General features: G+C 43.9%; 2 protein-coding genes across 2 annotated transcripts in view; one reads left to right on the forward strand and one right to left on the reverse strand.

Annotated features, from left to right (window-relative positions):
• Nucleotides 1-12,323, reverse strand: part of Ppt2 (palmitoyl-protein thioesterase 2) — a 128,714-nt gene extending 116,391 nt beyond the window's left edge. The window contains exon 1 of the mRNA XM_068383366.1: nucleotides 12,069-12,323. Coding sequence (XP_068239467.1) covers nucleotides 12,069-12,218 — 150 coding nt within the window. The 5' untranslated portion in view covers nucleotides 12,219-12,323. The remainder of the gene's footprint in view (nucleotides 1-12,068) is intronic.
• Nucleotides 1-15,625, forward strand: part of LOC137650128 (zinc metalloproteinase nas-4-like) — a 241,460-nt gene that overhangs the window by 187,713 nt on the left and 38,122 nt on the right. The gene's annotated exons all lie outside the window — the stretch shown is intronic.

Raw genomic sequence — 15,625 nt, forward strand, 5'->3', positions numbered from 1 at the left:
AACATGACAAAGGTTCGTGTGCAAAAAGGTCTCAGCCGGAGTCTGAGTGCCGGATTTCACCGTTGCACTCCAAATATCTGACCAGTTCTCACCCAATGAGTATCCATTATAGCGGCGTATAACTCAAGGCGGAGCTAAACATAACTCAAGGCGGAGCTAAAGGTGTCGGTATAAATCGAACCCAATTAATGACTCATACACCAACGTTCCTACTAATAGTGTTAGCTATATTAACAGTAACCACATCAATAAAACGTGTATAACATTAAACGTACTATCATCAACTCTGATAATAAGAGGAGGCTTGAATAACTCGTGAACGTATAAAAACGGAGAACGGGAAAATCACCTCCCTTACTCGAGCTAATAAACGAGCACCTTATGTTCTCACTCTCAAGGTTACATAATAAAAGCTAACATCACACAATAATATAAGGAAAGTAAAATAAAACTGATTGTTTTTATTTTATTTTTATTTTTTCCTTTTTCTTTTTCATTTTTAGTCATTGTAATAACCAAAAACGAAGAATAACGACAACGTAACCAATAAATAAGGATATAGTCTAAATCAAGCCTTCCTGGGGCGAGTACAAACTAACAGACTAACAGACTAAATCGCAAACGTTTAAATCGCTATTCGGCCAAAACCATTGTTGGCACTATAATATCCAAATGTTTGTATATTTGTAATTTACCTAATGTCTGTTAATGACATAAGGATAAATAACTTAAAGCAATCTGCCGACCTGCGAGGGTCGGGGAAGCAGTGACATGCCCTTAAAATAAAAATAAACACCAGCCTTAGCTAAAGGCAAGGCAAATATAAGTGTTAAGTGTATGGGCGACCTCCGGTGAAGCCGGAGCGTAATGAGATGTCCTGAATAATGCCGTCTTAGCCAAAGGCAAGGCAAATATAAGTGTGAAGTGTATGGGCGACCTCCGGTGACGCCGGAGGATAATGAGATACCCTGAATAATTCAATTGTGGCTAATAATTCAATTGTGAAGATATAAAAGCCAAACCGCAGCTAAAGGCTAAGGCTTAGATCATAGCAAAGCGTATTTACAACCTCCGGTGAGGCCGGAGGGAGAAGAAAGGTCCTGAATAATTATTGTGAATAAAAACACAATTGTAATAACAATGGCTATTGTGGATATGGCCGTGGCCTGAGACCGCAGTAAGGGCCACCGGAGGGTCGTATCTAAACAATATGAAGCCCGTCCCATGTAGTAAACAATATATAAATATAACAATAGAACGAAAGTCATTGAGAATCCCTCAAGCCGGAGTAGAACTCAAGGCGGAGTGGAAAACGTTCATAAACTACTCCCGAGCCGTAACGGGGAGAGGACGAACACGGACCAAAATAACGCTAACAATTGAAAAGTCACGAAAAATAAATAACTCGTAAGTTATCATCCACCCCGAGGGGGAGAGGTGAGGGAGGGAGAACCCGTTGAACGCACAAAACGGAAAACGGGAAATCCGCTCAACCACCAGAGCAAAGAAAGAAAACGAGAGAAAGGGGTAACTCGTGACTGCGAACAGAAAACGGGGACCCCAATCTCTCGCTCTCTTGGACACAAAAACAGGACTAAAAATCACACAACACTATTATAAACGTATAAAATAAAAATGTACATCCATATAACACTACGATCGAAGAATAGCATCTGCAAAAACTTTAAATAAATAGCACAGTCGAGTGACGAACGCCTCGGAGGGGCGGGCACTAAACAAATACAAAGCTAAATCGCTATCTCGTTCGTAGGCTGGACTTACTAGCAAAAAGTACCATGAGCATAAATACACAAAAAAATAAAAATAAAAATAATAACGGTTCTAAAGGCATAAGGCCAGGGACTTAACCAAGAACCTAAGTGACAGAGTACTAAACGGGCAGACAAAGATGAATTCCCAACAAGTGAACAAACAATGGCCGCCATGAAAGGCCAGACGGGAATAATAAAACAGACTATACTGGATATAAAACAAAAGCCCGGTACAATAAAATACTGTCAAAACAAACTATGGTACTTAACATTGGAATGTGATAAATTTGACCACATAGCTCAATGTAAAACTATAGGGCACACGCCTGTCCATCATGACGGTTAAGGTTAGAAAGGATGACCTTAGTCAGGTCAATGTTGGGTCGCGGGAGGGGTTTAACAATTTTGAAATTATACGTTCAACAAAAGTAGGCCTACAAGTGTATGAACCTTTGAACGGTTGTACATACAATAATACATTGTGAAGCAAACTACTGAAGTAGAATATGTCCCAACAAAATACAAACTTAACATGGGGTTAAGAATGTAGTTTGTAGGGATTAATAAGACACCAGAAATATAACTGTAATGTATAAATACGGAAAAGAAAGGTTAGTTCGGGTGTGCTGGTCGACACTGGCTTAATCCTCCTACACATCTTAACTAAATGGTCCCAAAGGACATGTCCCAACAAACTACAAACTTAACAAGGGGGTAAGAATGTAGAATGTTAGGATTAGTGAAAACATAAGTCTCAGCATCACTGAATTTTGATATAAAACAACAAAGAAGAGTCTATATTCATAACCTTCAGTTGTAAATATGAAAGAAAATGATCAGTTCAATTACAGGATATGTCCTAAAGATCTGCAAACTTAACTGGGGGTTAAGAATGTAGATTGTTGGCATTAATAACAGATACTAGAAATATAACTTATACATACAGTAATGTGTAAACACGAGAAAGGAGAGTTAGTTTGGGTGTGCTGATTGACACTGGTTTAATCCACCTAAACATCTTATCTAGATGGTCCCGAAGCTAGCCTTTGGTTCTATATATAACAAATTAGCCTACGGCATAATTCAGGACAGGTCCAAACGAACTACAAACTTAACAAGGGGCTAAGTATGTAAATTTTTGGGATTAGCGAAAATATAAGTCCAAACATCACTGTATTTGAATCTTGGGATACCAGCTGATAGGTGAACGATGTGCCGCCCAACAGGTGTCTTTTAAGTCAAGCCGGAAACAGAGCTTGGGGGTAGTTTTACGATCGAGAAACTTGGCTGCAGCTTCAGCAACCAATGCATTATTATTATTATTATTGTTGTTAATTGCTAAGCTACAACCCTAGTTAGAAAAGCAGAATGCTATAAGCCCAGGGGCTCCAACAGGGAAAATAGCCCAGTGAGGAAAGGAAACCAGGAAAAATAAGATATCTTAAGAATATCACAAATTTTTAAGTAATTTGTATTTTTCCTAACATAATTACCTAGAACTACTTTCTTAGGAGTGTCTGGTAACTCTTCCCAACCGACCAGAATTTTGTGTAGTTTACCCTATTCCCGTTTTCTATGGGGGTAACCTCAGGCGGAGTGATACACGCCCTGAGGCGACCCGGGGTCGAATAGCGTGCTAGCTCAGGTCGTGCTCCTCAGTAAGTTTCGTCAGAAAGGTTCTCCTCAGCCCTGCAGGGCCCTCGGGGAAGGATGGGTGGGCCATAACCCGAAAGTAGTTCTAGGTAAGTACTGTATGTTAGGAAAAATACAAATTACTTAAAAATTAGTGATTTGTTCCAACACGGAGTACTTACCTAGAACTACTTTCTTAGGAGACTTAAACTTTAGGAGGTGGGAGTGTCCTGCAGGGACTAGAGACCAAAGGCTGGAAGCACGAGGGGAAAGGAACCTAGATAGGAGACTAGGTTCCTATGACCATTACTAGAAAACCGTACGAAAATAGGGGAAACTACCCAAAAAACTATCTTAGTGTCTAAGTGGCTTACCTCTGTACAAAACACTTCCGAGACGTATTCCTTGCTGAAGACGTATCCCATGGTAGCTAAGGTCTTCTGAGTCACTTCCACGCAGGGAATCAAGGGCCAAGGGAAAGATGATTGGGGGAAAGGTAAGGGATGAACGTCTGTCTCTTGGGCTTACCGCCCACGGCTTCCCCGGGGCCATGACCTTAGATCTTTTGAAGGGCCGAAATGACCGGACCCAGGTCGAACCCATCCAAGGATTTCCTTGAACAGTCCTTCAGGTAGTGTTCCGTGAACGTGGACTGTCTGGACCAAGTGCCCGCCTTCAGGATTTGGCCCATGGCCATGTTCTTTTCAAAGGCTAGGGAGGTGCTAAGACCCCTAATATCATGAGGCCTTGGTTTGCCTGAGAGAAGGGTTCCTGAGACGTCGTAAGTCCTCTTGATCACTTGGCGTAGCCAGGAGGAGATTGAATTCTTGGAGACTGGTTTCTTCACACGTCCTGTCAAGACGAATAAACTCTTGATCTCAGGACAGAGCTTGGATGTCCTTTCCAGGTATTTCCTTACTGCTCTAACCGGGCATAAGAGCAAGTCCTTTGGGTTGTCTGACCGAGGGATCGCTGGCACCGAAAAACCCTTGAATCGAGGATCCCAACAAGCCGGGTTCTGTGTTTTGGCCACAAAACTAGGGACGAACTTAAATGAAGCTTCACGCCACCCCTTTGAGTGTGAGACCTCGTTCGATAGTCCGTGTAACTCACTAACTCTCTTTGCCGAAGCCAGGGCCAAGAGGAAGACTGTTTTGATGGAGAGTTCCTTATCCAGGATGTCCTTGAGGGGCTCGAAGGGCAGTTCTGACAGGGCTTTGAGTACCCTAGCTAGGTCCCACTACGGTACTCTCACCTCCTGGGGGGGACATGACTGCTCAAAACTCCTGATGAGCATCGAGATGTGTCAGGAGGCTCCTAAGTCAATGCCTTTTAGGAGGAAGACCTGACCTAATGCTGCACGTACCCCTTTTATGGCTGGAATGGAAGTGCCCACATCGTCTCTGAGGTACAACAGGAAGTCCGCTATGTTATGAATCGAAGCCCTCAAGGGTTTGATATCCCGGGAAGTGCACCATTTTGAGAAGACTGCCCATTTTGCCTGGTAAACTGATATTGAGGAACGCCTTAGGTAACCTGACATCCTCGCCGCAGTCCTCGATGAGTATCCATCCTTCTTCAGGAGCCGCTCGATAACCTCCACGTGTGTAGGCAGAGGGATCGAGGGTTTTCGTGAAATTTCTGGAAGTGAGGCTGACGGAGGAGGTCTGGCCTCTCTGGGAGCGGCCAAGGAGGAAGAAGAGCTAGTTCTTTTAGGTCTGCGAACCACTCCCTCTCCGGCCACCAAGGCACTACCAAAGTCATCTGTAGGTTGGTCGTTGTTCTCACTCTGTTGAGGACTTGCCTGATCATCCAGAAGGGAGGGAAGGCGTACACATCGAGGTCGTCCCAAAGATGTTGGAGGGCGTCCTCGAACGCCGCTGACGGATCTGGGACTGGAGAACAGAACACGGGGAGCTGGCCGTTCAGACGTGTGGCGAAAAGGTCTACTACCGGAGAGCCCCACTTCAGGATGACTGCTCGAGCTACTCCCGGGTGTAGAGTCCATTCTGACCCTATCACCTGGCCTACTCTGCTGAGGCCGTCTGCCAGCACGTTCTTCTTTCCTGGGATGAACCTTGCTGTGATTTTGATCCCTTCCTTTGCAGCCCATTCCAGTAGTTCCGTCGATAGAGTGCATAGCTCCTTCGACTTTAGACCCCCTTGCTTCTTTACGTAGGCTACTACCGTGGCGTTGTCGCACATTAATGCCACGGTGTTTCCCCGGAGGAGGTGAACGAATTCTTGACACGCCCTCAGCATGGCCATCATCTCTAGAATGTTTATGTGTCGCCTTGCTTCCTTGTGGGACCATTTTCCTTTTGTCGACTTGTCGCGTAGGTGAGCCCCGCAACCTTCCTTCGATGCGTCCGTGAACAACAGCATTTCCGGAGGGTCGGGTGCGAAGGGCATCCCCTTCTCGGTGTTCGGTCTGTCGTTCCACCACTGTAGAACTACCTTCGCTACTGGGAAAACCGGAACCACCTTGTGGGGATTTCTTCCTTGGGTTCAGTGTTCCTTCAGGTTCCATTGAACCGCCCGGAGTTTGAGTCTCCCCTGTAGTATTAACTTCTCTAACGACACTAGATGGCCTAGCAACTTCTGCCAATCCTTGGTCCTCCTGGGTTGGTCTGCCAGGAGGGGTTGCTGAACTCGCTCCAGGTTTTCCAACCTCTCCAACGAGGGGAAGGCTCTCACCAAGCGGGTGTCTAGGACCATCCCCACGTAGATCATCCTGGTGATGGGAATCAACTGGGATTTTTCTAAGTTGACTGTGATACCCAATTCTTTGCAGAGACGGAGCAACTTCACGCCTTGCTCCCTCAGTTCTTCCCTTGAGGCTGAAAGAAGCAACCAATCGTCCAGGTATTGGATCAGGCGAATGCTCTGCTCGTGCCCATATGGAGACCGTCGTGAAAACTCTTTTAAACGCTTGAGGGGCTGTCGACAGGCCAAAGCAAAGGGTCTTGAATTGCAAGACTTGGGTATCCCACTTTATCCTGAGGAACTTCCTGCTGGAAGAGTGAACGGGGATTTGAAAGTAAGCGTCCTTGAGATCCAGGGACATCATGAAGTCCCCTTCCCTCAAGGCGGCCAACACTGTCCTTGAAGTCGGTTTTTGCCACAAACTTGTTGAAGGCCAACAGGTCTATGACTGGCCTCCACCCCCCTGTTGCCTTCTCCACCAGGAAGAGCCTGCTGTAGAACCCCGGGCCGGGATCCTCGACCGGTTCCAACGCTCCTTTGGTGATCATGGACGACACCTGTTCTTGCAACGCCGCCCGTTTCAAGGGGTCCTTGGGTATCAACCACTCGGCCTGTAGGGCCGGAATGAGTGGGGGAGGTTCTGCTAGGAAGGGCAGTCTGTAACCCTCCCTCAGGACTGTCACTGTCCAGGGATCCGCACCGTAATCCCGCCATGCTTGCCAAGAGTGTCTGAGGCATCCCCCTACTTGAGGCTCCTGTAGGAGTAGGGGGCCTCGCTTCCTATCTCCTTCTGGAGGAGCGGCCGGACCGACCTCTCCTTGAGTTGCCGAAGGACGGTCTATAGGCCGACTGAGGGGTCGTTTTACTCCTACGGGGGGGCTGCGTTGTTTGGAGCCAAGGGGCCGAAGGAGCCTCTCTTCTAGGCTGGGTAGGAGATGCACGGGATGAATGAGGAACGTCCACAGATGTTCTCCTGTGCGCTGGTCGTCTCATGGGGGGAGGCCTAGGCTCTCCCACGTCCTTCATTTTCCTCACCCTCTCCATTGTCTCTTCCACTAACTTGAGGGGGAAGATCGACTCATCCCACACCGAGGTATTCCTCAACTTCCTTGCTTCTCGGTCGTGCAGTTTCCTCACTAGCTTGCTGAGGACTGTATCCCTCTTCCGCAGAACCCAATTGGTGGCCTGGGAGAGATTGATACAACAAAAATTTAAGGGCTTTGCCCCCTGAGCTGATCAACTCCTTCAATAAGGACTGGTTCTCCGGGAGGGAGAGATCATGTGATGACTGAAAACCCACTAAAGTGCAGGCCCACCAGTCTAACCAGGACACGTATACCAAATCTTGAACCATGTCCTCCATCATGGAAGTCTCCGTAGGGGAAAAGCACACTGGGGCCGTGGATGCCCTGTCTTCTGTGGCACCCTGGTTCAACGTGGTTATCGCTGACTCAACCGCGCGGGGCCCTCCACGACGACCTTCTGGTACGTAGAACCTCTTCTGCGTCCTAAGACCAGGGAGAAGTTTCAAGGAACTCTGGCTCCTAGGGGCGTCTGCCAGGCCGGCCAAGAACTTATCGATGTGCTCCATCCCAAGCTTGACGTCAGGAGCAAGAGGGAGAGCTAAGGAAGGCTTCTGCTGCACAGGATTCTCCACAAGCCTACCGAGTCTGGAGAGCCAGGTCTGCTCCGCCGAGAGCTTGGGCTCATCTAGCCGATGGTGCCGTCTTATGAGGGCCAATTTTTTCCGCTAGGAGGAGACGTCATCCAAAGACCACTCTCCTCCTTCTACCAGGGCCTCCGTACGAGTATCTTCCGTGACGGTGGAGGGGGTAACGTTGGATGGGTCTGCCCATGGCACGGGCGGACCCGCAGAGGCGAAGGTATCCGTCATGGGATTACCCTGCTCTGCGGGGTTTCTCGTGTCAGTGGTATTATTTCGAACCGCCGGACGCCCTTGGTGCTTATTGAAGTCCCCCAAGGTGCCCGCGGCTGGCGCCACGCCTTCCATCTGGTGAAGGGCCTCCCTCCGTAGGGTTGATGTAGCGGAGGCCTTCGTGGACTTAGGTACGTCACGGGGGGCTTGGTTCGACCTCCCCTGACGGGACTCTGGTCTGTAGGAGGAGAAGGAGGGGTGAGACGGTTGAGATGAGGACCTAGGGAGCCAACCGGAAGCGGCCGCGGCTGTGGTAACCTTAAACAGCTCGCTCCGGGGTACCGTGATGTTTACCCACTCCTTCGATCTACTGTACTCCGTTTAGCCTTCTTCTTGGAGGGCCTGGACTCCTTCTTGCTTTGTCTGGAATGGGAGCGGGACTTCTTCTTCTTCCGGGACCTCTCCCGCTTCCTCTTCGTGGACTTCATGGCTCCGTCCTCCGACGATGATGAGTCCGAGGAGGAGGAGAGGGAATCCGCCGAATCGCCTGAGACGTCCAACTCAGCAGGGGGGGACTCCACGTCGAATCTCTGGTGTCGCGGGCTGAAGAAAGACGGGCGGAAGCGTTGACGAGGGCGCTGGGGGAGACCGAGGAACCTTCTTACGGGCGAACCATTGATCGAACTCCTCCTCTAGTCTAAAGGGTGACCAGAAGGGCGTCCTAGGGGGATCCCAAGCGGCGGGGTCCGAACTTGACGAGCCTTCTTTCTCAGCGTCTCCCCCGGCAGCTGAAGCACTTGAAACACAAACCCATGACGCTGGGGAAGAGGTAGCACCCGACTTCCCCCACATAGAATCTTCCGTAGAGACGGGCCCTGTAGGCACCAGGACCTCGTCTCCCGAACACACTCCCGCACCTCCCTCAGGCCCCTCACATGCCTGAATAACACCAGAATCTTCCCCCACAGGCAATTCAGACTCCTGGGGAAGGGCAATGGGCCGCATCCCCGCAACGGACTTACCTCGTCCCCTATTCTGGGTAGGGGAAGATGGAAGGGAGCCCCGTTCCGATGAGGCATCTGGCGACACCAACGAAGAAGACACGTTGGCTTTCTTGGGCGACTTCTTGGCCGCCTTCTTCTTCTTCGTGCCGTAGAGGACCCACTGGATCTCGTTCCAGGACTCGCACTCCGAACACGTGGTGGTAGGGGAGCACACCTTGCCTCTACACGACGAACACAGCGAGTGGGGATCAACCTCGGGCTTGGAAAGGAAAGCCCCACAAGACTTCCCGGCCACAGGCCCAGGGCAATGGCGGGGATACTCCATAACCCAACACTAAGACACCAAGAGACACAGGGACAGAGAGGAAAGGATAAGGATATGGACACGTGGGAAACGCGTGGTAGACACAAAGGGTCACACAGGGTAAGAGAGAGCGCGGCGAGATGGTAATCACGTCGCGACCAGAAACTTACTGAGGAGCACGACCTGAGCTAGCACGCTATCCGACCCTGGGTCGCCTCAGGGCGCGTATCACTCCCCCTGAGGTTACCCCCATAGAAAACGGGAATAGGGTAAACTACACAAAATTCTGGTCGGTTGGGAAGAGTTACCAGTAACTCCTAAGAAAGTAGTTCTAGGTAAGTACTCCGTGTTGGAACAAAGTAACATTAAAATAAATATCTCCTATATAAACTATAAAAACTTAAACAAAACAAGAGGAAGAGAAATAAGATAGAATAGTGTGTTCGAGTGTACCCTCAAGCAAGAGAACTCTAACCCAAAACAGTGGAAGACCATGGTACAGAGGCTATGGCACTACCCAAGACTAGAGAACAATGGTATGGTTTTGGAGTGTCCTTCTCCTAGAAGAGCTGCTTACCATAGCTGAAGAGTCTCTTCTACCCTTACCAAGAAGAAAGTAGCCCCTGAACAATTACATTGCAGTAACCCCTTGGGTGAAGAATTGTATGGTAATCTCAGTGTTGACAGGTGAGGACAGAAAAGAATATGTAAAGAATAGGCCAGACTATTCGGTGTGTGTGTGTGTGTAGGCAAAGGGAAAATGAACCATAACCAGAGAGAAGGATCCAATGTAGTACTGTCTAGCCAGCCAAAGGGCCCCATAACTCTATAGCGAAAGTATCTCAACGGGTGGCTGCCAACCATCTACCTATAACAACATGTTCCCTATATAACATTTAATGATAACTATAGAGTCCTTTCAATGACGTCACTGGGAATCGCCGGCGGCCATGCTGGAGGACATACAAAGGGAAAACATGGCAGCTGCTACTGCGAATATGGACAATGAGAGCGACTTTGTCAAACAATTGTCGGGTGATGATGAGCGGTTTTACAAGCAGAAACTCGATCTAATTGATGGCCTAGATCCATACCAGATGCAGAATTCATTCAGTCAAAATATTGAGGATTTTCCCAGTATTTCATACATTGATATGGTGAACTACTTGGTACTGTCGGCCAACCCAGAACATGAGTGGGCATACATTTCCATTGAATAATCTGATTCCAAAATTTGTTGTTTTTCCCTTTAATGCTTTTAAGTCCAAAATTAGATAAACACTGGGCCAATGAAGAGAGTGTTTATAATTATAAAGCTAATATTGATCATTTAGCCTAACCTTGTGTATTATAATTTTTGATTGTCAAAATGTATGTAAAAGTTTTGCATTATAATGTCAAATCTTTATCAGTTCATGCCTAACCATTGTGTTTGGTTACAAATGTTATAATTTCTTATATATATATAAACATATGATGGACAAACTCTATTGTAATGCTCTTGGATGATCGTTTTGCCCCCTTGCAATTAAATGCGCAAGTTTAATTATTTTTTTGATGTTTCATATATAAGCTGAAGACCCCTTCGGGTTAAACCAGCTTTCAGATATTATTATTATTTATAAACAATGTTTATTCATCACATAGGCCTGTATGTCTGCACAATTTAATACACAAATTAAAATAAATATAAATATACACTTAATTACATATAGGCTATAGGCATGAGCACCTTGACGAAATAGAGACCTAGGTAAGTAGCCTTAGTTAATATAGCCAATTAAGGCGCTTTTAATTTTTGTTTTGAAAATCTGAGATGCCCCTTTGATGTTTAAAAATTGAGATGCCCTCTCCCCCTCACACACTACACACTGAACTGACGATGATACTTGTGAAGTCACCCACGCGATCGGATATAGCATGTTTACACAGGAATAATAATACTTTTAGGGCATAGCCGAGACTGACCTGATATGAAATGATCAGAACAGATACGTGCGTAGGGTAGTGAGGATTCACGTAGATCAGCCCGTGATATTCTGGTCAACCACAAGTCACGTCTGCGCTTGGATAATTCTTCTGTATCTTTGTCCTGATTCTGAATAACTGCCGGTATGCGGTAGAAACTCGTCATCTCTTTGTCCTTGATTCCCACAGCCAACAATAGCGCAAAAACTGGGCATTGTGTGAATGTGAATGTGATGAGATGGCTAAATATTCAACAGTTCAACCATAGCTATTCACTGAACGCATCTTTGTTTGTCCTCCAAGATGGCGGACGGGAGTTTGATGACGTATAATGAAAGGACTCTATTACAGCAGTATTAAATGCAAATGTACAGGATGTGTCCCAACCAACTACAAACTTAACCAAGAGGAAGAGACATCTGGACGGGACTGCATTAATAATAAAAAGGAACGCTTCATAACCTAGAATGCCACAGGCTCTAACTATCAGGAAATTTGAAAACTAAGCAGGAGTTACCTGTGGTTGGTGTGTGGACCAGGCTGAACTTAGAAAATACTGCTGTGGTGAAGGTAAATCATAATATCATGTAAATCGATAAAATAGCTTGATATTTTGGTATATCAGACCAATATAAAGATAATCTTCCCCATAAATAAAAAAAAATGTCAAGTAACAATTAGGATATCCCTTATCCCAACAAACTACATTTACCCCCACATTCGAATTTCGCCGAAACCAATATCTCGATTTTTTTTCTCTAACAATCATTCAGTCGATATTATTAGGCAATATAACATATTCTCACCTCTTGTATCATATCCGCTAAGAAATCCAAACTAAACCTCAGGTCCCAGACGCCATGAATAACAACCACTGGTCTATATGCAGAACAAGAATAAATCATCAGGACACACAGCAAAAATGCACATTTCCGTTCCATGCTTCCTTCGGCCATCAGTGAGAAGGATCGATTGTTCTCATATGCACGAAATAATTTGACAGCATACAACTGTCGAATACTTCTATACTACATTGAGTAGCCGCTATCCTTGTTGACAGTGCGCAATGGTAGTATTATTAGATAACCGTACCTGTAACGGCTCTCTGACAATTCTATTTTGTTTGGATTTGTGTTAGATTAGGTTTTCTTTTCATGTTGTACTGTAGGCTATTTATAGTCTTACCTAAACTAAACACTATCTCATAAGACATAACTCTAAATATCAAGATATTCATTATTTATTTACCTTTATCTTCTTTCTGGATTAGTTAGAATGTGGTGATTTGTGTTAGGGCTCAACTTTTAATGTCTTAGTAGATCATAGCTACTACTTTCTCTATTTTGATGACCTGATACCGATTTGTTTGACAAATTCTGGGATAAATGGAAATTTAAGTATTTTCATTTCAATTCGTATTCATTTATCTTTTTTTCTGAAATGACTTTGCATGTAAAATAGTCTGAGTGACAGAAGTAAGAAAGTCCTCTCGATATGCTCAAATTCAGCCTCTAAAAATCAAGATTAACAGTATCTCCAGGATCACGAAGGATTTTATCGCGGACAAATGTTTAAATATCTTGTTTATTCCTCCAAAGTTGACTTCTGGTTTATTAAAAGATCTCTGACATCGAATACCTTGGATAGTTTAGTTTGGGGTTTTTTCATCTGGCCACACTGTAAGAAAGCTTCGACGAACTGAACACATTTCTAAATGACATTCACTGAGTAGTAATCTTGAATTATCCAAATAACTATACTTTTCTTAACGATGAGATTTTCATTTCTAAAATAATAATAAAAAAAATCCTAAGATAATCAGCACCATTGCCAGTTCCTTTTTTCGACACTATTTCCACACCCAATCTTTTCAGTATCCAGAATTTACCATAAATTTCCAGACTTTGGTATCGTTTTTTAAAACTTACATTCCTTCTCAATGTGATCATAATCTCTGTCAGTAGAAATAAGTTAATAAAGCATTTGTCGCGTATATCATGCGTTCTCCATTGTGAAGGAATTTCTGGGTCTCATTCCAGAATGATACCGCCAGTCCCACCAGCAACAGTTGTATTCTTTCCTGTACATTAGGGATCGACAGTAAGTAATGATTATGTAATCTATAATTTAATACATGTCATATTCACTTTAAACAATGCAGAACGTAAGCTTTTGTATAATTTCATCTGCCGTTTTCATAACTGTATCTTCAACCAAGCTATGCTTTCTAATCGCTGCATCATCTCTACTGGGCCTACGAAACAAATTTATATTAGAAATAGACCTCCCTATCAACAACTGCAATATCCCTCTCGCCCGTATATGGAAAACATAATTCATTATTTTTTTCTCGTGTTTGATTCAACATCTGGAGTGAAATAGAAATATCAGAGAGAGTTTTGATTTTTTTAACAACCAAACTATTACTGATGCATCAGATGCTCTCATTTTCAATGATATTTAGGAGCATACTTTCTCTTGTACAACGATAGACAGCGCAAGAAAGCTACATTTGCCAGTCAATATAAAGCTAGATTTTGCTTTTAGAACGTGACATGACGGCAAATTATAAAGTTCATAAACCTTCTGTCTGTCTTAGGCTACATGAACATGAACCCAGGTCCTAGCCGCAGTTACCTTTCTAATAACATATTGGACACTTATTAATATAACCATGGTAATATAATTGGAATTATCTGTCATCATTCAAACATTGAGAAAAAAAAAGAATATATAAATCTATAGAGCAACAGTAACAAAATGGATACCTGTGTCAGACTGAACATCTTGTACCGTACATTACTTATGTGGGTCTTAACAGCGACATTTCAGCCCTCAGTTGCATTTTTTTTTTTTTTTTGCCTTCTAAAGTACCTCTAATCCTTCTTCCATTCCTCCTCCTTGCTGGCCAGCCTCTTAAGTGTTTATTTCATGGTGCATCTACGGGGATTTCCCTATCTGCACTTCGATACTAAATAACCTCACTGGTCCCACGCTGTGCCATAGCCTATCCATAGAAGTACACATAAATTTTGGAATAGTATCAAGTTAACAAAGAAATAACCGGAATCTCATTTTACACAGCAAAGAAACTCGATAAAGCTTGGCCCACAAATATAAGCTGCAAAGATTCTTAAAATTTTTAAAACTATTATAAATCTAATTTTTTTTTTTTTATGAAATAAAAACATTGGAAGGTTCGTTGTCTAGACACTAAGGGAGTCACTTATAGCTGATAAAAAGAAAAATAAACGGGGTACGTTGGGTATTTTGTTGCCAACGCTAGTAACCTCCTTGTCCTTTATTTGAAAGTCGGTGCAAATAATGAGAGAAATGTGGACAATTCTTACAAGAATTGACATGAGGCAATTTAGTTTACATTTTATAACCCTTGCGGGAATCGTGTTTTTTTTTTTTTTTTTTTTTTTTTTTTTTTTTTTTTTTTTTGATGAGGCTTAGGTATACTGTACGTATCTTTACATGTTTTAATTGCTTTTCGTGTACCTTCCTTGCGGAACAAGACTGTCTAATGGCCTGTACTAAGAGCTTAAAAGTGAAAGGAACAATAAAAAAATAACATGGAAAAAATTTGTTTCTCCGATGTGGCTTCTCACCTGGTACCTATAATCCTCTATAAAGTGGTAACCAGTCGGCAGAAGGGCGTTAAGATACATAGAAAATCAATGCAATAACTATGAACTCTAATCCGATTCCGTACCCTATTATTCATTTTTTTTCTCGTATTTTTGCAGTTCATTATCACTATTCTTTGTAGAGAAAAAATGAAGGTGAATTTCTTAGCATTCTTCAGTAACTCAATTATATACATGATAACGTAAACCGGGACAAGCTTTTGAAAAATATTTTTCTTTTTTTCATATAGTTGGGGTTGCTACCAAAACCTATCATATAGCTGATAAACTTAAATGCTTTAAACACTGGGGACATAAATCTATTTTCGTGCTAAATATTATCATATGCAGTAGGAAACACAAAACGACAGATTCCCCAGAAAACCCTTAAACTCAAAAACATATCAATCATCACCGAAAATCCGCTAATGAAACGAAAACACCACCTAGTAAATGGACAAGTTGATGAAGTACGAACAAGAAAAATAGTCAAGTAAAAGCATCGGCAATTGTGGTATTTTATTAGGTGTGTTTACGCAAGATTAACCCTATTCCTATCATGATCATTAGAATATTCATAAGGAGAGGGATGCCATGTAAATGAAATGGTAGTAAACAGGTAGATACAGAACAAGTTTTATTAGGGTAAAACAAAGGGAAATTTGTAATACGGTGGAGAGTGAAGACCTGACAATAAAAGATGGTTGTAGGCCTACTTTGAAAAAAAAAGC

Source organism: Palaemon carinicauda, chromosome 1 (assembly GCF_036898095.1).
Source record: "Palaemon carinicauda isolate YSFRI2023 chromosome 1, ASM3689809v2, whole genome shotgun sequence".
NCBI lineage: Eukaryota > Metazoa > Arthropoda > Malacostraca > Decapoda > Palaemonidae > Palaemon > Palaemon carinicauda.